The sequence below is a fragment of the Staurois parvus genome, unplaced genomic scaffold (genome assembly GCF_062004578.1).
Source record: "Staurois parvus isolate SC_StPar_1 unplaced genomic scaffold, SC_StPar_1.0 ptg000444l, whole genome shotgun sequence".
Lineage (NCBI taxonomy): Eukaryota > Metazoa > Chordata > Amphibia > Anura > Ranidae > Staurois > Staurois parvus.
Window position 1 is genome coordinate 1,544,987 of NW_028318240.1, and position 26,656 is coordinate 1,571,642.

General features: G+C 41.8%; 1 protein-coding gene across 2 annotated transcripts in view; it reads left to right on the forward strand.

Moving 5' to 3' along the window:
- The window catches only part of LOC149453942 (complement C3-like), a 181,863-nt gene that overhangs the window by 15,518 nt on the left and 139,689 nt on the right, over positions 1 to 26,656 (forward strand). For both annotated transcript variants that reach the window (XM_089688009.1, XM_089688010.1), the window contains exons 2-4: positions 3,190 to 3,382; positions 5,986 to 6,148; positions 19,988 to 20,058. In XM_089688009.1, the coding sequence (XP_089544135.1) occupies positions 3,190 to 3,382; positions 5,986 to 6,148; positions 19,988 to 20,058 (427 nt within the window). The remainder of the gene's footprint in view (positions 1 to 3,189; positions 3,383 to 5,985; positions 6,149 to 19,987; positions 20,059 to 26,656) is intronic.

The following is a 26,656-nucleotide window of genomic DNA, read 5'->3' on the forward strand; positions in this document are numbered from 1 at the left end:
GGACCACCGTTCCTTGTGTCCAGCCGAAGCCGGACACCCAGTACTTGGTCAGGGGGCTCTCCCGAAGAGAAAACCCCCTAGGGACAGGGGAGGAAAGAACCAAAAGGCCACACATCCTCCCCCTAGACTTCAGGGCAGGCCCGAGGACCCACACCCTCCATCATGTGAAGAAAACACACACATAAGTAAAAAGTGACAAACGTGGGAGTGAAAAAATAAATTAAATAAATAAACATATATATATATATCTAAAAAAATAATAAAGTGGTCGTGCCAAATTGTGCACTGACCAGGCTCTGAGGCCTGTAGCAAAAATTGCCCAGAACTTATCCAAAAGGCCCGGTCCTAGAGGCGCAGTGCAAAAAGTGTTTAAACGCAGTGACCATGTGCTCTTTCGCAACGTGGGGTCCCACACCCAAGTGCTACTCAGAGCACCCCTGAGGCGACTACTCAGGGGGCACTGTGTTTGCGGACTCTCTGCCTTCCCAGCCCCTGGCCAGACAAGGTAGATCCGTCCAAATCAGGAGGTACTGGGTCCTTCAGACGTTCCAAAGGGGAATTACTCCCAGGCCCCAGCTTAACTCGTGGGCTCCCGGTTTCTGTTCCCCCCGTAATAGCCATCCAGACCCCCATCATACCAGTGAGGGTACTATACAACAGCCATCCCCGCAAAGCTAGAATGGCCGGGAGCACCCCCACTGGACACTGATAAGAACAGATACTACACTGATAAAATCTACTCCTGAACGCAAGTTTGGTGCATTAAAAAAAACGACTGTAAACTCAACTGCCTGTAAACGACAATGTGTACATGGACACGTAGGAAAACATTAGGGAGAGTTCAGGAGCTGCTGAAAAAAACATATATTCATATACATCTGCCAGGAGAGCTATATTAATTGATATCAATTTTTACTTTTAGCATTAGATTGGGATCACGAGGTCACAATACTTAGTATATGTGTGTTAATATGCGTTGTGCCACATGTGTTCCATTAGGGCAGTCCATTCATTTGAAATGGTTGCCTAATGCACCAAAACACACCAGCAAGCTGCAAAATGCATGTTGGCGCTCTGCCACCCTTTGGCCAGAGCTGCAACGCAAGTCTTTTCAGAAGGCATGTTGGGGAGCATTGCATTTTACCAATGTGTGTTTCCACAGCATGACATGGTGAGTGAGGCCTTAAGGTGTCATCTCTCCACCCCTAGCCTGCTGATTGGACAATAAAGGAGCAGCAATGCACTAAGAAGTCAGCAACTTTGCTCTCCTCCTATTTGGATGTTCCTTGTCAGCACATGTGCACTGAGCAGAGTCTAATTGGTTGCTAACACTTACAAACCCTGTTTTATTTGGGTGCTGCTGTGCAGGACAGAAGACAGATTCAGGCATTTATGCTAGCTGTATGTAAATATTATTATTATTATACAGGATTAATATAGTGCCAACAGTTTGCTCAGCACTTTACAATACACAATAATAGACAATACAGTTCAATACAAGAGTGTTAGGTTGGCCCTGCTCCTTGGAGCTTACAATCTAAGAGGGAGGGGCTGGTGGTACAAAAGGTAGTAACTGTGGGGGATGACTTAAATAAAGGAATGCGCTAAAAGCACAAACTATTCCTAATTTAGTGTAGAAACATTAGTGCAAAAGATATATATATCTATTCTCAATTAATATAAAAAAAATATCAAAATTATGTGCAAAACTATTTTTTAGTGCATAAGTAATTTAAATAATTAAATTTGTGAATATAAAAATTGTCCAATTCTGAATTTCTTCAAATGTCCAAACAAATCCTTTTCAAATTCAGGTGCTCTCAAAGAAATTGTGCCAAAATCCACCACCAAAGTAAAGTTGGGTAACTCACCAGAGCTCCATGCTGATCAATCTCTAGATCAGCAAAAAACGCTTTTTGCTCTGGGAGCAGATGCAATGAATCAACTTCTCAGGTGTGATGATCAATAGCTACACATTCATCCATAAGGTAGGTATCCACCACTCAATATAACGGTTCCAGGAGCATTATATCACTCTCTCTTTTTATATCTCTCCACCGAGGTCATATTTGGGAATGAAAGAAAAAATCATGGTGCAGCCAGTTTTTTTATAAAAGTATCCAACAATTTAATAAAGATTTACACTCACAAAAAGGGTGTCTTCACCGACACCAGTATAACAGCATAAAACAGCAAATGGTATAACAGTCTCCTGTTCCCCGTACACTCACTACAGCGCTCGTGACTCAATCCTCTCCACAGACGTCAGCATCCAGCAAGCCAAGCCCTACTAGTTTCGTCATGAATGACGTCTTCAAGGGGCGGTCTGTGGGGGATGGACTGGTAGGAGGAGTAGAAGATTCCATTATTAGCTGAGGGCAGGATAGGCTTCCCTGAAGAGGTTTTCAGAGATCGCCTAAAAGTGAGCAGAGTAGGCGATAGTCTGATAAATTGGGGTAGAGAGTTCCAGAGGATGGGGGAAGCTCTGGAGAAGTCCTGGAGATGAGCATGGGAGGAGGAGACAAGGGAGCTAGAGAGCAGGAGGTCGTGCGAGGAGCGGAGAGCACGGTTTGGGTGATATTTGGAGACAAGATCGGTGATGTAATTTGGGGCAGAGTTATAAATGGCTTTATATGTTATTGTTAATGTTTTGAATTTTATCCGTTGGGCAATGTGAAGCCAGTGGAGGGATTGGCAGAGAGGGATGGAGGACACTGAAGGGAAGTCAGTGGAGGGATTGGCAGAGAGGGATGGAGGACACTGAGTGGAGGCCAGTGGAGGGATTGGCAGAGAGGGGTGGAGGACACTGAGTGGAGGCCAGTGGAGGGATTGGCAGAGAGGGGTGGAGGACACTGAGTGGAGGCCAGTGGAGGGATTGGCAGAGAGGGGTGGAGGACACTGAGTGGAGGCCAGTGGAGGGATTGGCAGAGAGGGGTGGCAGATATGGAACGGTTAGTAAGGTGGAGGAGTCTGGCAGCAGAATTCATGATAGACTGAAGAGGGGATAGCCTGCGATGAGGTCGGCCAATGAGGAGTTGCAATAATCAAGGCCAGAAATAACCAGGGAGGGAATAAGTTGCTTAGTAGTTTCCGAGGTTAAGAACGTCCGTATCTAATAATCACAACCTAACGGCTCAGGATTACAGTCTGTATGACTGGCGCTGATATGGGTCCTTTCTTCCCCAACAGATGTACTCTTATCGCGCCCAGCATCCTGCGGGTGGAGACCCAGGAGACCATCATCGTGGATGCACAGTTACAGAGTACGCCATTTGATGCGGAAATTGTCATTCAGGATTTCCCGCTGAAATCACGTGAGATGACAAAAGAGAAAATTTCACTGAACAGTGCCAATGGCTTCCTTGGAAAAGTCAATATAAAGGTGAGGTTATGACAGATGGTTGTGTTCAGAAGCAGCAGCTCATAAAATATGCCGTAGACATTACTACAAATGTCCTATCAACATAATCCATTGTATTGTTCCAAAAGATTTGGACATTTAAAGCCCAAATGAAGTCACAAAAAGATATTTAGCCAATGGACTAAAAGACTAACAACCTTTATTTTCAGTCTTCTATAGCAGTTGTGTAGTGTGTCTAAATATGACTGGGCAGTACAATGGGCACCAGAGTTTGATAACACTGCTCACTGTACTCTGTAATATAACAGACCTGGTCAGATCTATCTCTACCCAGATAGGCATACCTCCACAAACACAGTGCAGAACAAGGCATGGTAAGACCTCTAGCAAAGAAACATAGCAGTAAGAACCTTACAAGGGTTCCAAATCTCCTTGCTGTGTCCAAAACCAATTAAAGTTATGGCTGGAGTATGAGTTGGGCTTTCAAAAAGAATATTTCCTTTGCTACATACCCATAGCTGTAACTTTTTGAGATGAGAAAGAAGAATAAACTTGGAGTGCTGTCCTAAAACAGAAAGAGAGATACTTTCCCATAGGTCTCCAGAAGAAGTCATTTTGGGTGGCATTCAGACAAACTCATCCAAAAGTGTTAGGTATGTGGGTGAGAAAGATGCTACTCTCCCGACCATCCCATGTGCGATAAAGGTAAGAAGCGGCTTCTGTCAATGTTCTTCACCAAACCATGCCCACTGATGCGTTTAACCCTGCTGACTTATTCGTAGAGATGGGAGCTCCTCCGCAAACCATGCTCCCGAGGCATTTCACCATGGCCACCGGGTTTAGTCATAGAGGTGGGAGCTTGAAGCAGGACAGTGGTTTTTATGCATCATTAGCCACTGTGGGATGCCTGATGCATAACAACCACTGTCCTGCTTCAATCTCCCACCTCTATGACTAAGCCCCAGTGGCCAGGATGAAACACTTTGGGGGCATGGTTTGCGGAGGAGTTTGCAACGGCTGATGCTGATTCCTACCTTTATCTCACATGGGATTGTAGAGAGTGTTCTTTTCACCCACTTGGGAAAGAGAAACACACATAAGAATAAAGTATGTAGGCAAAAGACATATCCCAGCCATGCCACCAGTTACATAAATCATAACGAATTAAAATGAAAAATAAAATAACCCGTAAAACACACACGTTTCTTTTTTCACTACTTTTTATACATACCAGCTTTTAAAATAGCAAATGCAATAATACGAAGGTTGGATAAAAGGTTAAATTTAATATTCCCGAAGCCGCTGGAAGCTGTCACATGATCGCATCTCCACTGGATCAATGAGCTGCAGTGGTAAATTCCCTGCCTGCAGCTGTGCATGACAAAGGGAACATCATTGACCAATCCCCCCCAAAAAAAAGAAATCCCCTGCATCGTAATGTCATAATGTGCTAGTATGCTCCCCCTTCCTCATCTTCCCTCATGTCTCCTAATCTCCATAGCCCATCATCATCTTCCTCCCTTCATTTCCATAACCCCTCCTCATCCCCCCCTCCTCCATCTCCATAACCCCTACTCATCCCTCCCTCCCCATAACCCCTCCTCATCCCCTCTTCATCTCCATAACCCCTCTTCATCCCGCTCCTCATCCCCTCTTCATCTCCATAGCCCCTCCTCATCCCCCCCCCTCTCCATAACCCCTCCTCATTCTCTATTCATCTCCATAACCCCTCCTCATCCCCGCTTAACCCCTCCTCATCCCCTACTCATCTCCATAACCCCTCTTCATCCTCCTCCCTCCCCATAACCTCTCCTCATCCAATCTCTTCATCTCCATAGCCCCTCCTCATTCCCTATTCATCTCTATAGCCCCTCCTCATCCCCCCCATAACCCCTCCTCATCCCCTACTCATCTCCATAACCCCTCTTCATCCTCCTCCCTCCCCATAACCCTTCCTCATCCCCTCTTCATCTCCATAGCCCCTCCTCATTCCCTATTCATCTCCATAACCCCTCCTCATCCCCCTACCCCTACCCATAACCCCTCCTCAACCCCTCTTCATCTCCATAGCCCCTCCCCATCCCCAATTCATCTCCATAACCCCTCCTCATCCCCGCTTAACCCCTCCTCATCCCCTACTCATCTCCATAACCCCTCTTCATCCTCCTCCCTCACCATAACCTCTCCTCATCCAATCTCTTCATCTCCATAGCCCCTCCTCATTCCCTGTTCATCTCCATAGCCCCTCCTCATCCCCCCCATAATCCCTCCTCATCCCCCCCATAATCCCACCTTATCCCCTACTCATCTCCATAACCCCTTCTTCATCCTCCTCCCTCCCCATAACCCCTCCTCATCCCCTCTTCATCTCCATAGCCCCTCCTCATTCCCTATTTATCTCCATAACCCCTCCTCATCCCCCCCTCCCCATAACCCCTCCTTGCTCACAGGCAGAGAACACAGAAAGTTATCATCTCACAAAATTTCAGACCAAATCAACAGGTATTTTTGCAACCAAACCCTTTTTTTGGTATATTTAGGACACCAAAAGGGGCAAAAAAAAGTTAAATGTTTGGGGTTTGCATACAATTTAAGTAAAGATAATGATTTTTTTCATTCTTTAGATTCCTGGCAAAGATTTGTTTAAAGGCACAAATAAGAAGCAATATGTGAACGTTGTGGTGAGGTCGAAGGAGTGCTCCCTTCAGAAAGTCATTCTGTTGTCTTTCCACAGTGGATACATCTTCATACAGACTGATAAGCCCATCTACAACCCTGGAACTCTGGGTAATACGTTATGCGCTTAGCCATTTTGTAATAGGCCTTCATCTAGAAAGAGACATTTATTATAAAGGTGACATTTGGTGTATTGTTTTCTCTGCTGAGTTTATGAGCAATTGAACTTTCCAATTAACACGTTTTCTAATTGTCCATTTAGTAGCTCTACAATTGAGCCACCCCAGTGTCTTGAAAGTCACATAGTAAGCTTGATAATGGACTAAAGTCCTTCAAGACCACCATATCGTACTCTTAGTTGTCAAGCACAAGTCAAAGTGTAGACTCAAAAACTTAAAGGAGAAGTACAGCCAAAGCTCTTTTGGTTGTACTTCTGTGGATCAGAGGAGTGCAGTTCGTTCTGCACTCTTGTGACCCATTTTCAGCTGACAGTGGGCTGAAGTTGACATCACTCAGCCAGTCCAGACTGGGGAAAGATCCCAACTTTAAAGTCGGAATCCACCCCAGAGTCTGGAGCGGCACCTGTCTCAGCCGCCCAGGCTTTCTGTACACCCATTTTCTCCTTTGCTCCTGCTATAGCTGCTTACATTCTGGCACCACTGACAGCCTTATCAATGAACAGCCACACCTAGCTTGCCTGCAGTCTTTTAGGTTGCACATCTCAGTTTCTGCAAGAGCCTGCATGCAAAGAACAAGAGTGCCCTACTCTGTCCCTCCTTTCCTCCAGCACACGTTTCACCCTACGCTGACCTTCAGTTTGGAAGGTATCCTTATTGCATGCTTACATTCAGCTTGGTATAATGTAAGTAAGCATATTTCATACCTAAGGGATTACTGGAGAAGCTGACAATCACTGTAGTAGTTGTTGCAGTAGTAATCCAAGGCATTCTCTGATTGGATGTAGTGAAGAGAAGGGGCAGTGACATCACAATTAGAGATGAGCGAATCGAACCTGGTGAAGTGGAATTCGTTTCGAATTTCAGGAAAAATTTGATTCGCATCGAATCCGAATTTTAGCAAACTTCGGGTGCACGAATCGAATTTTTCCCGATCAGCCGGCAAAAGTGTCACCGCAGAGAGCTCCGCTATTTCTGACAGTTCTGACAGTTCATTTACAGCGGTTGAAACATTGTATCTATTTGTTTCCATTTAGGATACGGATGTTTTTATTCGGAAATAAATAGATACAATGTTTCAACCGCTGTAAATGTGAAGGAACTGTCAGAGAACTGTCAGAAATAGCGGAGCTCTCTGCAGATACACTTTTTGCTGTACTGGAATACTTCTTCTTTTCATTCTTCTTCTTCTTCTTTCATTCTTCTTCTTCTTCTTTTCATTCTTCTTTTCATTCTTCTTCTTCTTCTTTTCATTCTTCTTCTTCTTTTCATTCTTCTTTTCATTCTTCTCATTCTTCTTTTCATTCTTCTTTTCATTCTTCTTCTCATTCTTCTTTTCATTCTTCTTCTTTTCATTCTTCTTCTTCTTCTTTTCATTCTTCTTTTCATTCTTCTTCTTCTTTTCATTCTTCTTCTTCTTTTCATTCTTCTTTTCATTCTTCTTCTTCTTCTTTTCATTCTTCTTCTTCTTCTTCTTTTCATTCTTCTTCTTCTTTTCATTCTTCTTTTCATTCTTCTTCTTCTTTTCATTCTTCTTCTTTTCATTCTTCTTTTCATTCTTCTTCTTCTTCTTTTCATACTTCTTCTTCTTTTCATTCTTCTTTTCATTCTTCTTCTTCTTCTTTTCATTCTTCTTCTTCTTCTTCTTTTCATTCTTCTTTTCATTCTTCTTCTTCTTCTTTTCATTCTTCTTTTCATTCTTCTTCTTCTTCTTTTCATTCTTCTTCTTCTTCTTTTCATTCTTCTTTTCATTCTTCTTCTTTTCATTCTTCTTCTTCTTCTTTTCATTCTTCTTTTCATTCTTCTTCTTCTTCTTCTTTTCATTCTTCTTCTTCTTCTTTTCATTCTTCTTTTCATTCTTATTTTCATTCTTCTTTTCATTCTTCTTCTCATTCTTCTTTTCATTCTTCTTCTTCTTCTTTTCATTCTTCTTCTTCTTTTTTTCATTCTTCTTTTCATTCTTCTTTTCATTCTTCTTCTCATTCTTCTTTTCATTCTTCCTCTTCTTCTTTTCATTCTTCTTCTTCTTCTTTTCATTCTTCTTTTCATTCTTCTTCTTCTTCTTTTCATTCTTCTTCTTCTTCTTATCATTCTTCTTCTTCTTCTTGTCATTCTTCTTTTCATTCTTCTTCTTCTTCTTTTCATTCTTCTTTTCATTCTTCTTCTTCTTCTTTTCATTCTTCTTCTTCTTCTTTTCATTCTTCTTCTTATTCTTTTCATTCTTCTTTTCATTCTTCTTCTTCTTCTTTTCATTCTTCTTCTTTTCATTCTTCTTTTCATTCTTCTTCTTCTTCTTTTCATTCTTCTTCTTCTTCTTTTCATTCTTCTTTTCATACTTCTTTTTCTTCTTTTCATTCTTCTTCTTTTCATTCTTCTTCTTCTTCTTTTCATTCTTCTTCTTCTTTTCATTCTTCTTTTCATTCTTCTTCTTCTTCTTTTCATTCTTCTTCTTCTTCTTTTCATTCTTCTTCTTCTTTTCATTCTTCTTTTCATTCTTCTTCTTCTTCTTTTCATTCTTCTTCTTTTCATTCTTCTTTTCATTCTTCTTCTTCTTCTTTTCATACTTCTTCTTCTTTTCATTCTTCTTTTCATTCTTCTTCTTCTTTTCATTCTTCTTTTCATTCTTCTTCTTCTTCTTTTCATTCTTCTTCTTCTTCTTTTCATTCTTCTTCTTCTTCTTTTCATTCTTCTTTTCATTCTTCTTCTTTTCATTCTTCTTCTTCTTCTTTTCATTCTTCTTTTCATTCTTCTTCTTCTTTTCATTCTTCTTTTCATTCTTCTTTTCATTCTTCTCATTCTTCTTTTCATTCTTCTTTTCATTCTTCTTCTCATTCTTCTTTTCATTCTTCTTCTTTTCATTCTTCTTCTTCTTCTTTTCATTCTTCTTTTCATTCTTATTTTCATTCTTCTTTTCATTCTTCTTCTCATTCTTCTTTTAATTCTTCTTCTTCTTCTTTTCATTCTTCTTTTCATTCTTCTTCTTCTTCTTTTCATTCTTCTTCTTCTTCTTGTCATTCTTCTTCTTCTTCTTGTCATTCTTCTTTTCATTCTTCTTCTTCTTCTTCTTTTCATTCTTCTTCTTCTTCTTTTCATTCTTCTTTTCATTCTTCTTCTTTTCATTCTTCTTCTTCTTCTTTTCATTCTTCTTCTTATTCTTTTCATTCTTCTTTTCATTCTTCTTCTTCTTCTTTTCATTCTTCTTCTTTTCATTCTTCTTTTCATTCTTCTTCTTCTTCTTTTCATTCTTCTTCTCCTTCTTTTCATTCTTCTTTTCATTCTTCTTCTTCTTCTTTTCATTCTTCTTCTTTTCATTCTTCTTTTCATTCTTCTTCTTCTTCTTTTCATTCTTCTTCTTCTTCTTTTCATTCTTCTTCTTCTTCTTTTCATTCTTCTTTTCATTCTTCTTCTTCTTCTTTTCATTCTTCTTCTTTTCAATCTTCTTTTCATTCTTCTTCTTCTTCTTTTCATTCTTCTTCTCCTTCTTTTCATTCTTCTTTTCATTCTTCTTCTTCTTCTTTTCATTCTTCTTCTTTTCATTCTTCTTTTCATTCTTCTTCTTCTTCTTCTTTTCATTCTTCTTCTTCTTCTTTTCATTCTTCTTTTCATTCTTCTCATTCTTCTTTTAATTCTTCTTTTCATTCTTCTTTTAATTCTTCTTTTCATTCTTCTTCTCATTCTTCTTTTCATTCTTCTTCTTCTTCTTTTCATTCTTCTTTTCATTCTTCTTCTTCTTCTTTTCATTCTTCTTCTTCTTTTCATTCTTCTTCTTCTTCTTTTCATTCTTCTTTTCATTCTTCTTCTTCTTCTTTTCATTCTTCTTCTTCTTTTTATTCTTCTTTTCATTCTTCTTCTTCCTCTTTTCATTCTTCTTCTTCTTCTTCTTTTCATTCTTCTTTTCATTCTTCTTCTTCTTCTTTTCATTCTTCTTTTCATTCTTCTCATTCTTCTTCTCATTCTTCTTTTCATTCTTCTTCTTCTTCTTTTCATTCTTCTTCTTCTTCTTTTCATTCTTCTTTTCATTCTTCTCATTCTTCTTTTCATTCTTCTTCTCATTCTTCTTTTCATTCTTCTTCTTCTTCTTCTTCTTTTCATTCTTCTTCTTCTTCTTTTCATTCTTCTTTTCATTCTTCTTCTTTTCATTCTTCTTCTCCTTCTTTTCATTCTTCTTCTTCTTCTTTTCATTCTTCTTCTTTTCATTCTTCTTTTCATTCTTCTTCTTCTTCTTTTCATTCTTCTTCTTCTTCTTTTCATTCTTCTTTTCATTCTTCTCATTCTTCTTTTAATTCTTCTTTTCATTCTTCTTTTAATTCTTCTTTTCATTCTTCTTCTCATTCTTCTTTTCATTCTTCTTCTTCTTCTTTTCATTCTTCTTTTCATTCTTCTTCTTCTTTTCATTCTTCTTCTTCTTCTTTTCATTCTTCTTTTCATTCTTCTTCTTCTTCTTTTCATTCTTCTTCTTCTTTTCATTCTTCTTTTCATTCTTCTTCTTCCTCTTTTCATTCTTCTTCTTCTTCTTTTCATTCTTCTTTTCATTCTTCTTCTTCTTCTTTTCATTCTTCTTTTCATTCTTCTCATTCTTCTTCTCATTCTTCTTTTCATTCTTCTTCTTCTTCTTTTCATTCTTCTTCTTCTTCTTTTCATTCTTCTTTTCATTCTTCTCATTCTTCTTTTCATTCTTCTTTTCATTCTTCTTCTCATTCTTCTTTTCATTCTTCTTCTTCTTCTTCTTTTCATTCTTCTTCTTCTTCTTTTCATTCTTCTTTTCATTCTTCTTCTTTTCATTCTTCTTCTTCTTCTTGTCATTCTTCTTCTTCTTCTTGTCATTCTTCTTTTCATTCTTCTTCTTCTTCTTTTCATTCTTCTTCTTCTTCTTTTCATTCTTCTTTTCATTCTTCTTCTTCTTCTTCTTTTCATTCTTCTTCTTCTTCTTTTCATTCTTCTTCTTATTCTTTTCTTTCTTCTTTTCATTCTTCTTCTTCTTCTTTTCATTCTTCTTCTTCTTCTTTTCATACTTCTTCTTTTCATTCTTCTTTTCATTCTTCTTCTTCTTCTTTTCATTATTCTTCTTCTTCTTTTCATTCTTCTTCTTCTTCTTTTCATTCTTCTTCTTTTCATTCTTCTTTTCATTCTTCTTCTTCTTCTTCTTTTCATTCTTCTTCTTTTCATTCTTCTTTTCATTCTTCTCATTCTTCTTTTAATTCTTCTTTTCATTCTTCTTTTAATTCTTCTTTTCATTCTTCTTCTCATTCTTCTTTTCATTCTTCTTCTTCTTCTTTTCATTCTTCTTCTTTTCATTCTTCTTTTCATTCTTCTTCTTTTCATTCTACTTCTTCTTCTTTTCATTCTTCTTCTTTTCATTCTTCTTTTCATTCTTCTTCTTCTTTTTTTCATTCTTCTTCTTCTTTTCATTCTTCTTTTCATTCTTCTTCTTCTTCTTTTCATTCTTCTTCTTCTTCTTTTCATTCTTCTTTTCATTCTTCTCATTCTTCTTTTCATTCTTCTTTTCATTCTTCTTCTCATTCTTCTTTTCATTCTTCTTCTTCTTCTTTTCATTCTTCTTCTTCTTCTTCTTTTCATTCTTCTTTTCATTCTTCTTCTTCTTCTTTTCATTCTTCTTCTGCTTTTCATTCTTCTTTTCATTCTTCTTCTTCTTCTTTTCATTCTTCTTCTTCTTTTCATTCTTCTTCTTCTTCTTTTCATTCTTCTTTTCATTCTTCTTCTTCTTCTTTTCATTCTTCTTTTCATTCTTCTTCTTCTTCTTCTTCTTTTCATACTTCTTCTTCTTCTTTTCATTCTTCTTTTCATTCTTGTTCTTCTTCTTTTCATTCTTGTTCTTCTTCTTTTCATTCTTCTTTTCATTCTTCTTCTTCTTCTTTTCATTCTTCTTCTTTTCATTCTTCTTTTCATTCTTCTTCTTCTTTTCATTCTTCTTCTTCTTCTTTTCATTCTTCTTTTCATTCTTCTCATTCTTCTTTTCATTCTTCTTCTCATTCTTCTTTTCATTCTTCTTCTTCTTTTCATTCTTCTTTTTCTTTTCATTCTTCTTTTCATTCTTCTCATTCTTCTTTTCATTCTTCTTCTCATTCTTCTTTTTCTTTTCATTCTTCTTTTCATTCTTCTCATTCTTCTTTTCATTCTTCTTCTCATTCTTCTTTTCATTCTTCTTCTTCTTCTTTTCATTCTTCTTCTTCTTCTTTTCATTCTTCTTTTCATTCTTCTTCTTCTTCTTTTCATTCTTCTTCTTCTTGTCATTCTTCTTCTTCTTCTTCTTGTCATTCTTCTTTTCATTCTTCTTCTTCTTTTCATTCTTCTTCTTCTTCTTTTCATTCTTCTTTTCATTCTTCTTCTTCTTCTTTTCATTCTTCTTCTTATTCTTTTCATTCTTCTTTTCATTCTTCTTCTTCTTCTTCTTTTCATTCTTCTTCTTCTTCTTTTCATTCTTCTTTTCATTCTTCTTCTTCTTCTTTTCATTCTTCTTCTTCTTCTTTTCATTCTTCTTTTCATTCTTCTTCTTTTCATTCTTCTTTTCATTCTTCTTCTTCTTCTTCTTCTTCTTTTCATTCTTCTTCTTCTTTTCATTCTTCTTTTCATTCCTCTCATTCTTCTTTTAATTCTTCTTTTCATTCTTCTTTTAATTCTTCTTTTCATTCTTCTTCTCATTCTTCTTTTCATTCTTCTTCTTCTTCTTTTCATTCTTCTTCTTCTTCTTTTCATTCTTCTTCTTCTTCGTCGTGCCCCGTGACTGCCCAAATGAGTGAAGTGTGCGGTGATTCTAAGATCGACGGCACTCATCTGCATGTCATACTGACTGTCAGTATTATTTCTCTTCCCCAGCAGACTCCAAGGGCATTTAAATTAAAGGTACAGTGTTCTGCACTAATATAAAGGCTCTCTGAAGCCTAGAAACCCTTTAAATAAGTTAAATTCGCGGCGAATAAATTCGCATTGAATCGAATTTCTCCCGCAAATTCGGCGAATCGGCCGAATCGAATTTTTGAATAATTCGCTCATCTCTAATCACAATCTCCAATTCATCCAATCAGAAAACACCTTGTATACATTGGAAAAAATACTGAGTGCTGTGAATAGTGGCGGTGTCGAGCGTGCGACCCCCGATGGTCAGTGTGTGGAAAGAAAGCTGCTCGGTAGAGGACCTGGAAAATCATGGCTCTCCCTGTAGTAGCACTGCATATTTACACTGGTCCAAGCTGGAACAATGTAATGGTGTAATAAAGATTATACTTAGAACTCAGCTTTAAATATAAGCATCCTTACGATTAAACACTTTATATGCCAAGGTTTTTTCTGTGATGCCTGTTTGTCTGTGCATGCCTCTATATCTTTACAATAGATCTTGCAGTCAAGCAAGACAAACAAGAGAATGACATAGTTTAATTTTTACTGGAATTTTGTTGAACATATCAAGACCAGGCAAAGCTGTAATCCATGAAGCGTGGGACATGCAAAGCCGACTCCCTTGCAGCAGCGAAGTTTCTGCGTCATTTTTTTAAATGTTATCTTGCTTTCACAGGAATCTTATGTATATTTTCTTCTATTTAAAGCTGAATTTTGAACACAAAAAAGTAATTTAAATATATTCCTCTATATAACTAAAACATATATAAACAAACTTTGTGCGCCTAAATGTCTTTGTAGATCGATATTATCTTATAAAGTAGTGGGGACATCAGGGGCGTCTCTAGGGTTGGTGTCACCCGGTGCGGTAACACTTGCCCCCTCCGACGATCCCAGCAGAATGGATCGGATCTCCAGATTGAGCATAATGGATCGGACTCCGATCCATTATGCTCAATCCGCAGATCCGATCCATCCTGCGGGGATTGTCGGCTTTCTTTACAAATTTCCTTTTCGTGGAGCGGGTCCGGTGTCACCCCGTATAGGTTGTATGCCGACGATCCCCACAGGATGGATCGGATCTGCGGATTGAGCATAATAGATCAGAGTCCGATCCATTATGCTCCCCAATCCGCAGATCCCATCAATCCTGTGGGGATCATCAGCATGCAATCTATACGGGGTGACACCGGACCCGCTCCACAAAAAGGTAGGTTGTAAAGAAAGCCGACGATCCCCGCAGGAGGAATATATTTAAATTACATCCTGTGGGGATCGTCGGTTTGCTTTACAACTTACCTTTTTGTGGAGCGGGTCTGGGGTCACCCCGTGCGGCCGGTGTCACCCAGTGCGGCCCGCACCCCCCCGCACCTGCCTCGGGACGGCACTGGGGGACATCAGCATTGTGCTGTAAATATCCTGTGCAGAAAATAGAGCTGTAGGAGGGGCCCGGCAGGCTCTGCCCACTACAGGCTGCCTACAGAAAACTACAGGAGGGGGCAGAGACAAGACCAGTCACTATGCCCCACATGAAAGAAAAATATATTTGAAATATATTTTTTTTAAAATTCATCCCAAATATATTGACATATATTTGAAATGCTACAACTTCAGCCATATTCAATATGTTTCAAATTATATTTCAATAAATATATATATACTGCATGTTGAAATGTGTTTTTATTACAAAATATCTGAAAAATATTTTTAAAAATGCATTTCAAATATACTGTATGTCTGTAATCATGCAAATCTACATTTTTGGAATGCATTTACAAATATAGTAAAAATATATGTAAAAATGACTTTTTTATATGTTAAAAAAAATCTGAAGAATATATTTAAAAAATATATATTTTTAAAAATATTTTTGATATTATTATTATTATTATACAGTATTTATAAAGCTCCGATAGTTCGCTCAGCGCTGTACATTACAAAGGGGGACAGAACATGTGACAGAACAATACCAATACAATGCAAAACATGAGGGGATCGAGGGCCCTGCTCTTTCGAGCTTACAATCTAGGAGGGAGGGGATGGTGGTACAGGAGGAGATAGCTGTGGGGGATGGAGTGGTAGGAAGAGTGGAGGAGGTCGGCAAGTTAGCAGGGGGTGGGGTAGGCTTCCCTGAAGAGATGGGTTTTCAGGGTGCACCTAAAGGAGAGGAGAGTAGGTGATAATCTGATGGGTTGGGGCAGGGAGTTCCAGAGGATAGGTGACACCCTGGAGAAGTCCCGGAGAGAAGGAGGTCTTGTGAGGAGCGGAGTGTGTGTGCTGGGCGGTACTTGGATATTAGGTTGGTGATGTAGTTCGGGGCAGTATGGTGGACAGCTTTGTACGTCAGCGTTAGGATTTTGAATTTGATCCGTTGCGCAATCGGAAGCCAGTGGAGGGATTGGCAGAGGGGGGTGGCGGAGACAGAGCGGTTGGAAAGGTGAATGAGTCTGGCAGCCGTATTCAGGATGGACTGAAGCGGGGATAGCCAGCGGCGAGGCAGGCCAGTGAGGAGGGAGTTGCAGTAGTCGAGTCGTGATATGATGAGGGAGTGGATGAGCTGTTTAGTGGTTTCTGGGGTTAGGAACGTGCGTATTTTGGCGATGTTGCGGAGGTGGAGTCTGCACGAGTTTGTTAAAGATTGGACTTGGGGCTGGAAGGATAGGTTGGAGTCCAGAATGACACCCAGTACTCTGGCCTGCAGGGCGGGTTTGATGGTAGCGTTGTTGGATGTGATGGAGAAATCAATGGGGGGTGGTGTCCGGGCTGGGGGGAAGACAAGAAACTCGGTTTTGGAGAGGTTCAAATTAAGGAAGTGGAGCGACATCCAATCTGATATGTCGCTCAGTAGGTGTGTGATTCGGGCTGAGACCAAGGGGGTGAGGTGGGGGGGTTGAGAGATAGATTTGTGTGTCGTCGGCATAGAGGTGGTAGTTGAAACCAAGGGAGGAGGTATAGATGGAGAAGAGAAGGGGCCCGAGGACAGAGCCTTGAGGGACCCCAACAGAGAGGGGGAGTAAGGGGGAGGTGGTAGCATTATAGGTAACGCTGAAGGAGCGTTGTGACAGGTAGGATGAGAGCCAGGAGAGAGCAGAATCTCTGAGGCCGAGGGAGTGTAGTTTTTTGAGGAGGAGGGGGTGGTCGACTGTGTCGAAGGCCGCAGAGAGGTCAAGGAGTAGGAGCACTGAATAGTGGCCATTAGCTTTGGCGGTTAGCAGGTCATTGGAGAGTTTGAGTAAGGCAGTTTCGGTGGAGTGTAGGGGACGGAAGCCGGACTGTAGGGGGTCGAGGGGGTTGTTGTCGTTTAAGTGAGAGCTTAGGCGGGTGTAGACTAGGCGCTCGAGGAGTTTAGATGTAAATGGGATCAGGGAGATAGGTCTGAGGTTGTTTGGGTCATTGGGGTCCAGGGAGGGCTTTTTAAGTATGGGGGTGATGTGTGCATGTTTCAGAGGGGAGGGGAAAGTGCCTGAGGAGAGGGAGAGATTGAAGATGTGGGTGAGGGAGCGTAGGATGGAGGAGGAGGAAGGTCGTAGGAGTTGTGAGGGGATAGGGTCGAGGGGGCAGGTGGTGAGGTGGGCATCAGAGAGGATCTTGGAGACTTCCTCGATGGTAGTAAGGTCAAAGGTGCGGAGTGTGGGGGGAGCTTCAGTATGAGGAATGTAGGGTGGGGTGGAAAAGGAGGTCAGAGCAGTGGTGGGGCCGTGGGAGAGGGGTGATGAGGGGGTAGCTGAGTGAGGGTGAAGGGGGTTGGAGAGAGTTTGAGCAGCAACGAAGTCCCTGCGGGTTATGTCGAGGGGGAGGGGGGATAAGGGGGTAGCTGTGTGAGAGGGGACGGGTTGAGAGGGCGTGTGAGTTGCAACAATGTCCTTGCGAATTGTGTCAATCTTGTTTTTGAAGTGATTGGCAATCTCAAGGGCAGTGAGTGAGGTGCTGGGTGGAGGTGGGGGTGGAGAGAGTAGAGAGTTGAAGGCAGAGAAGAGTGTCGGCGAGGATTGGAGGAGAGGGCCTTGATGAGGGTCAAGAAGTAGGCCTGTTTGGCAGCATGGAGGGAGGAGGTGTAGGTGCGGAAGGCAGATTTGTAGCGGGTGAAGGCTTGTTGGGATTTGGTTTTGCGCCATAGTCGCTCCAGGGCACGACTTTGTCGTTTGAGGGTTTTGGTGTGATCAGTCTGCCAGGGCTGGAGCGGTCGGGGTCTGATGTTGCGTGTGGTTAAAGGCGCTAGTGAGTCAAGGGCTGTTGAGAGCGCATTGTTGTAGGCGGCCAAAGCCAAGTCGGGGCAGGACAGGGGGAGGATGAGGTCGTGGAGTTGATCAGCTGCAGAGTGGAGGGAGGCAGGGTTAAGGTTGCGGAGGTTACGGCTGGTAGTAGTGTGACATTTGGAGGGGTAGGCGTTGGAGGACGAGGAGATAGAGAAGGTGATCAGGTTGTGGTCAGAGAGAGGGAAGGGGGTGTTAGTGAGGTTGTGGGGAGCACAGCGGTTGGAGAAGACAAGGTCCAGGATATTTCCGTCGGAGTGGGTGGTGGATTGTATGCACTGTGCAAGTGCAAAGGAGGAGGTTAGGTGGAGAAGACGGGCTGTGTCCGGGTTGTCGAGGTTGACAGGGATGTTGAAATCCCCAAGGATGATGGTGGGTAGCTCAGAGGAGAGTAAGAAGGGTAGCCAGGAGGAGAAGTCATCCAGGAAGCGGGGTATGGATCCAGGAGGCCGGTATATCACAGCAATCTTCAGGGGGGTTGGGGAGAATAGTCGGACGCAGTGGGCCTCGAAGGAGGAAAAGGATAGGGAGGGGGGGTTTGGGAGGACTCAGAAGGTGCTCTGCGGTGACAGGAGCAGACCAACCCCACCACCTTTACGACCGTTAGGCCTGGGTGAGTGGGTCCAGGTGAGACCTCCGTAGGAGAGTGCAGCAGGGGAGGTAGAGTCAGTGGGCTGGATCCAGGTTTCCGTGATCGCTAGGAGGTTGAGGGAGCGGGAAACAAAGAGGTCGTGGATGGCGGTAAACTTGTTGCACACCGAACGGGCGTTCAGGAGTGCACATGAAAACGGGGGGGAGATTTTAGGGAGCAGGGGGACAGATACTAAGTTGTGGGGGTTGCAGTAGGACGTGGAGGTGGGAGGGTGTTGAGCGGGTGAGGGAGGTGGAGGGCCAGGATTCGGGGAGATGTCCCCCGCGGCTAGGAGGAGGAGAAGGGTGAGAAAGGTGGCATGGGAGCGGGATGTGCGGGAGCGTGAGAAACTACTAGTGGAGGTGTTGGGGTCAGTGGGAGAGCGGAGTAATAGGAGGAGGTGGTGGGTGCCATAGAGGGGCGAAGGAAGCAGTGAGGACACAATATACAATTGTTTGGGAGGGGCAGAGGGATATAGTGAATGGATTTTGGGAATGGAGGAGAGGAAAATGAGAAGGAGGAGTGGAAGAGGCATTTTGGGGAGGTGAAGAGAGCAATAGTAGGGAGATGATAGCAGTGAGGGGGAGATGTACAGGTTGTGGGGTGGAGCAGAGGGGTAAAGAAATGAGATTTGGGAACAGAGGATAGTAATATGAAGAGGAGAAGAGGGGTGTATTGTATAAAAGGTACACAGAGTGGGACTCAGGTATGTAAGAGGTTTCCCAGGGTGTTTGCTTGCAGTCTTCCAGCATGCAGTAGAGCTTCTTGCTGTTGTTGTGTCTTCCTGCTGCTTGAGTTCTCCTGCTTTAGTTCAACTGCTGCGTTTAACTGATTCTTCTATGCACTCGTTCTAAGCCGCACTCAATCTGAAGCAGCACCCCCATCAGAGACTGTGCCCCCCATCAGATATCTCCCCCATGAGCTGATCTAAATTTATAGGGAGATGCTCAAATGAGCATTCAACTCCACCCCAATTAGAAGCTGATAAGGATCACATGAGGAGTGGGGGATGTTTCTTTCAGGAAACAGACAACAATCGTAAAACGGGTGCAGCTAAAGGTGAGAGCTGGTCAACATATACACAAATATAAATACACCATTTGTTCTGAATATAGCAGGAGTCAATGCGTTTTGGAGTTAAGAGTGGAGGTAGGAGAAAGGTGCATTTACCCAGGAGGAAGGCAGCAGGAGTCAATGCGTTATATATTGATATATTTTGTAATACAAATTGTATGAAAAAACGCATTTCAACATGCAGTATATATATATATATATATATATTTATTGAAATATATTGAATATGGCCAAAGTTGTAGCATTTCAAATATATGTCAATATATTTGGGAAGAATATTTTTAGAATATATGTCAAATATTTTTCTTCCATATGGGGCACCACAAAAGTGAGCTGCAGTAAACAGTCTTTGTTTCAGGAAGCTTCTGAACAGTTTTCCACTGGATTACTAGGCATCTTTGAGACCCACTGCTGCCATGTACAGCCGTCCAATGAGATGAATTACAAGGGGCCACTGTACGTATTTGTGCCCTGGGGGTATTAACATCCCTTGACTTGCTGCCGCTGTAAACTGTTGTCCATTGAGATGCATTAGAAGAGGCAACTGTAGGCAGTGGTGCATGAGGGTTGCATAACCCGTATACTCACTGACACATGCTCCGAATCCACACCATTTGAGTTTGGAGCATACGTTGGAGCATTGGAGTGTATGTGTGCGCGCTTTATGCAATCCCCCATGCACAACCGCATACAGTTGCCCCTTTTAATGCATCTCAATGGGTGACTGTACATGGCGGCAGTGGGTTCCAGGGATATTATTACGGAGGCTCTAAATGCTGTAAGGCCACATGTATGAAGCCCAACTGTGTAGGAAGCTTGAAAGCCCCAAAAAAGTCAGGGTCTTCTCCCCTTCCACTTGTTATGGGTCCATGAAAGTACTCAACCCCTTTAATCTGAGGACATAAGAAATGACAACATGTGTGATTCTATATTGACTCTGGTCCTCTATATTTGTTTTTAGTAAAATACCGCCTCTTTGTTACTGGACATTCTTTGGAGCCTGATGCCCGAACTGTGGATGTGGAGTTCATTGTAAGTACTTGTAGATTATATATTTCCTTTGCTCCTGGTGGTTGAACAGAGTGGCGGGGGAGCGTGAGGCAGCTAACATGGATCTGTCACTATTATTATACAGGATTTATATAGCGCCAGCAGTTTGCTCAGCGCTTTACAATATAACGGGAGACAATACAGCAACTATACAGTTCAATACATGAGGGTTAGGAGGGCCCTGATCCTTGGAGCTTGCAATATAAGAGGGAGGGGCTAGTGGTACAAAAGGTAATAACTGTGGGGGATGGACTGGTAGAAGGAATAGATTTCGTTATTAGCTGAGGGCAGGATAGGCTTCCCTGCAGAGAGAGGTTTTCAGAGATCACCTAAAAGTGAGCAGAGTAGGCGATAATCTGATAAATTGAGGTAGAGAGTTCCAGAGGATGTGGGAGGCTCTGAAGAAGTCCTAGGGATGAGCATGGGAGGAGGTGACAAGGGAGCTAGAGAGTAGGAGGTTGTGCGAGGAGCAGAAAGTACGGTTTGGGTAATATTTGGAGACAAGATCGGTGATGTAATTTGGGGCAGAATTATAAATGGCTTTATAGGTTATTGTTAGTGTTTTGAATTTTATCCGTTGGGCAATGGGAAGCCAGTGGAGGGATTGGCAGAGAGGGGTGGAGAACACTGAAGGGAGGTCAGTGGAGGGATTGGCAGAGGGGGGTGGAGGACACTGAGTGGAGGCCAGTGGAGGGATTGGCAGAGAGGGATGGGGGACACTGAGTGGAGGCCAATGGAGGGATTGGCAGAGAGGGGTGGAGGATACTGAGTGGAGGCCAGTGGAGGGATTGGCAGAGAGGGGTGACAGATACAGAACGGTTAGTAAGGTGGATGAGTCTGGCAGCAGCATTCATGATAGACTGAAGAGGGGATAGCCTGCGATGAGGTCAGCCAATGAGGAGGGAGTTACAGTAGTCAAGGTAAGAGATAACCAGGGAGGGAATAAGTTGCTTAGTGGTTTCCGAGGTTAGGAACGAGCATATCTTGCAGATGTTGCGGAGGTGAAGTCTACAAGGTTTGGACAGTGATTGGATTTGGGACTGATGGGAGTCTAGGATTATACCTAGTACCCTGGCATGAGGGGAGGGACCGATGGTTGTATTATTGATCTTGTTGGAGAAGTCAGGGGAGGGGGCACGGGCTGGAGGGAATAGTATGTGCTCCGTTTTGGAAAGATTTTTTTTTGGGGGGTTTTAAGTCCTGGGCATCCAGAGGAAAATAGGAAGACTGAGATTGAGCCCTGCAGCCACTTTTGCATGCAATGTTTTCTTATTCAGGGTCAAAAAGCTCTGACGTGACTCCATAGTACTAGCAGCACATGCAGTCAGGGCTGGATTTAGAGGGGTTCTGGGGTGGGTTGTGCTCTCCAGGTCTCTGAGAGCGCATTCACTGATCCAAGAGTCAGTCTGATGGGGGCAATTGATTTAAGGGAGCACTCTGATGCAGACAATTGATGTAAGGAGGCAGTCTGATCAGGACAATCCATGTACAGGGGCACTGTGATGGGACTTACCTGATGTAAGAGGGCACTCTGATTGAAACAATTTATGTAAGGGGGCACTAGGTTGAGGAAACCTGATGTAAAGGTGAACTCTAATGGGAAACCTGTTGTAAGTGGGTACTCTGATTGAGACAATCCATTTAAGGGGGAACTAGGATGGGGATACCTGATGTAAAGGTGAACTCTAATGGGGACATCTGATGTAAGGGGGCACTATGATGGGGACATCTGATGTAAGGGGGGCACTTTGATTGAGACAATCCATTTAAGGGGGCACCAGGATGGGGATACCTGATGTAAAGGTGAACTCTAATGGGGGCATCTGATGTAAGGGGGCACTATGATGGGGACATTTGATGTAAGGGGGGCACTCTGATTTGGACAATCCATGCAAGGGGACACTAGGATGGGGATACCTGATGTAAATGTGAACTCTAATGGGGACATCTGATGCAAGGGGACACTATGATGGGGAACATCCGATGTAAGGGGGCACTATGATGGGACATCTGATGTAAGGAGGCACTATGATGGAGACATCTAATGTAAGGGGGCACTCTGATTGGAACAATTCATGTAAGGGAGCACTAGGATGGGGATACCTGATGTAAAGGTGAACTCTAATGGGGACATCTGATGTAAGGGGGCACTAGGATGGGGATACCTGACGTAAATGTGAACTCTAATGGAGACATCTGATGTAAAGGGGCACTTTGATGGGGACATCTGATGTAAGGGGGCACTATGATAGGGGACATCTGATGTAAGGGGGCACTATGATGGGGACATCTGATGTAAGGGGGGCACTTTGATTGAGACAATCCATTTAAGGGGGCACCAGGATGGGGATACCTGATGTAAAGGTGAACTCTAATGCGGGGCATCTGATGTAAGGAGGCACTATGATGGGGACATTTGATGTAAGGGGGGCACTCTGATTTGGACAATCCATGCTAGGGGACACTAGGATGGGGATACCTGATGTAAATGTGAACTCTAATGGGGACATCTGATGCAAGGGGGCACTATGATGGGGGACATCTGATGTAAGGGGGCACTATGATGGGACATCTGATGTAAGGGGGCACTCTGATTGGAACAATTCATGTAAGGGAGCACTAGGATGGGGATACCTGATGTAAATGTGAACTCTAATGGGGACATCTGATGCAAGGGGGCACTATGATGGGGGACATCTGATGTAAGGGGGCACTATGATGGAGACATCTGATGTAAGGGGGCACTCTGATTGGAACAATTCATGTAAGGGAGCACTAGGATGGGGATACCTGATGTAAATGTGAACTCTAATGGGGACATCTGATGTAAGGGGGCACTAGGATGGGGATACCTGATGTAAATGTGAACTCTAATGGAGACATCTGATGTAAAGGGGCACTTTGATGGGGACATCTGATGTAAGGGGGCACTATGATGGGGGACATCTGATGTAAGGAGGCACTATGATGGCGGACATCTGATGTAAGGGGGCACTATGATGGGGACATCTGATGTAAGGAGGCACTATGATTGGGACAATCCATGTAAAGGGGCACTAGGATGGGCATACCTGATGTAAAGGTGAACTCTAATGGGGGCATCTGACGTAAGGGGGCACTCTGATAGGGACACCCAATGTGACAGGGCACTCTGATAATAAAACCTGTTGTAAGGGGGCAATATGATAGGGTCACCTGATGTACAGGGGCACTCTGGTGAGGACCCCAATGTAAAGGGGCACTCTAGTGGGGGCACTTGTTGTAAGGGGGACTCTGATAAGGACCCATATGTAAAGGAGGACACTGATGAGTACTCATGAAGTAAAGAGGGACTCTGATAGGGACACCTGGTAACAGGTTCTCTTTATCTGTCCTAATCTAATGACAGCCTAATACAGACTAGTATCTCCCAGGTCATGACACTATGTGACAGACTGTCAGTGACTCACACGCAGTGTTGACTTTATGCCCCCGGACTTTTTTTTTTACTGCACCCCCGGATCAGATAGGCTAGATCCGACCCTGCACGCAGTGTATGATGAAATTGAGGCTTTCCACTTGTTAGCTAGGTGTGTCATTACACAGCGGAAGCAAACAAAATGTTACATCCAGGGGCGGACTGACCATTTGAGCACTCGGGCACTGTCCGAGGGCCTGGGGTCAGTAGGGGGCCCCATGAGATGCCCCTGGTACCTTTCATTTGCTTTTTCATAGGCTTTTTTGGGTGTGGGCGATGACACAGGGGCTCCATGATCCCCTATTGCCCGGGGACCCCATGAGTTGGCAGTCCGCCCCTGGTTACATCACTTCCGCTTTCAACGCAAAACATGTCGTCACTTTCGCACCTGCAAATCATGTAGTGTAGTGTCCATTTTTTTTTGTCCAACCCCTGTATAGTAAATGTTTGCTTTTGGGTTTAATTCTGTTTCATCACAATACATTTGATGATGTATTAAAGAGCTGCATTCATTTGTGTCTTTTATATCTGCCTGCAGGTCATCTCTAACAAATCTTTTTAACCTATAAAACTGATTCTAAAGGTGTGTTCACTATATACACATAAAAGCTAAAATGTGAAAAATAAAAGAAAATCTCCTAGCTCTACTATTTTTCAGGAGTCTTTTGTAACTGCTATGTTTGCAGTTGGTGAGCGGTAACCTTGCCTCTTGTGTTGTTGGTGGTTGCACAATGTGTACAGAATGGATTGTTTGAATAACTACCCCAGTGTGGAAACTGAACTGGTGTGTTTAAAGGATCAGGAAATCTAAAGAGAAAAAAGACATAACGTACAAGATCTGCTGATAACAGTCAGCTCTTTTAGGGCTCATTCACACATGTGGCTGGGGGATGGAAAAATAGGCGGACGTGCTGTGGTTACCCACATGGAAGAAAAATATATTTGAAATATATTTTAAAAAATATTCTTCCCAAATATATTGCCATATATTTGAAATACTACAACTTTGGCCATATTCAATATACTTCAAATATACATATATACACACACACATATATATATATACATATACACACACACATATATATATATATATATGTGTGTGTGTGTGTGTGTGTATATATATATATATATATATATATATATATATATACACACACACACACATATATATATATATATATATATATATATATATATATATATATATATATATATATATATATATATATATACAGTGGGGATCGAAAGTTTGGGCACCCCAGCTAAAAATGTGTATTAATGTGCATAAAGAAGCCAAGGAAAGATGGAAAAATCTCCAAAAGGCATCAAATTACAGATTAGACATTCTTATAATATGTCAACAAAAGTTAGATTTTATTTCCATCATTTACACTTTCAAAATAACAGAAAACCAAAAAATGGCATCTGCAAAAGTTTGGGCACCCTGCAGAATTTATAGCATGCACTGCCCCCTTTGCCAAGCTGAGACCTGCCAGTGTCATGGATTGTTCTCAATCATCGTCTGGGAAGACCAGGTGATGTCAATCTCAAAGGTTTTAAATGCCCAGACTCATCTGACCTTGCCCCAACAATCAGCACCATGGGTTCTTCTAAGCAGTTGTCTAGAAAACTGAAACTGAAAATAGTTGATGCTCACAAAGCTGGAGAAGGCTATAAGAAGATAGCAAAGCATTTTCAGATGTCAATATCCTCTGTTTGGAATCTAATTAAGAAATGGCAGTCATCAGGAACAGTGGAAGTTAAAGTAAGATCTGGAAGACCAAGAAAAACATCAGACAGAACATCTCGCAGGATTGTGAGAAAAACAATTTAAAACCCACGTTTGACTGCACGATCCCTCCAGAAAGATCTGGCAGACACTGGAGTTGTGGTATACTATTCCACTATAAAGAGATACTTGTACAAATATGGTCTTCATGGAAGAGTCATCAGAAGAAAACCTATTCTACGTCCTCACCACAAAAATCATCGTTTGAACTTTGCAAATGAACATATAGACAAGCCTGATGCATTTTGGAAACAAGTTCTGTGGACCGATGAGGTTAAAATTGAACGTTTTGGCCGGAATGAGCAAAGGTACGTTTGGAGAAGAAGGGGCACAGAATTTAATGAAAAGAACCTCTGTCCAACTGTTAAGCATGGGGTTGGATCAATCATGCTTTGGGGTTGTGTTGCAGCCAGTGGCACAGGGAACATCTCACGAGTAGAAGGAAAAATGGATTCAATAAAATTTCAGCAAATTTTGGATGGTAACTTGATGCCATCTGTGAAAAAGCTGAAGTTAAATAGAGGATGGCTTCTACAAATGGATAATGATCCTAAACACACCTCGAAATCCACGGGGAATTACATCAAGAGGCGTAAACTGAAGGTTTTGCCATGGCCTTCACAATCTCCTGACCTCAACATAATTGAAAATCTATGGATAGACCTTAAAAGAGCAGTGCGTGACAGACAGCCCAGAAATCTCAAAGAACTGGAAGACTTTTGTAAGGAAGAATGGGCAAAGATACCTCAAACAAGAATTGAAAGACTCTTGGCTGGCTACAAAAAGCGTTTACAAGCCGTGATACTTGCCAAAGGGGGCAGTACAAGATATTAACTTTGCAGGGTGCCCAAACTTTTGCAGACGCCATTTTTTTGTTTTCTGTTATTTTGAAAGTGTAAATGATGGAAATAAAATCTAACTTTTGTTGACATATTATAAGAATGTCTAATCTGTAATTTGATGCCTTTTGGAGATTTTTCCATCTTTCCTTGGCTTCTTTATGCACATTAATACAAATTTTTAGCTGGGGTGCCCAAACTTTCGATCCCCACTGTATATATATATACATATATATACACACATATATATTATATATATATATATATATATACACATATACATACACACATACTGCATGTTGAAATGCGTTTTTATTACAAAATATATGAAAAATATTTGTAAAAATACATTCCAAATATACAGTATGTCTTTAAAAATCCAAATCTACATTTTTGGAATGCATTTACAAATCTATGTAAAAAATATATGTTAAAATGAATTTTTTATATGTTAAAAAAAATCTGAAGAATATATTTTTAAAAACTATATTT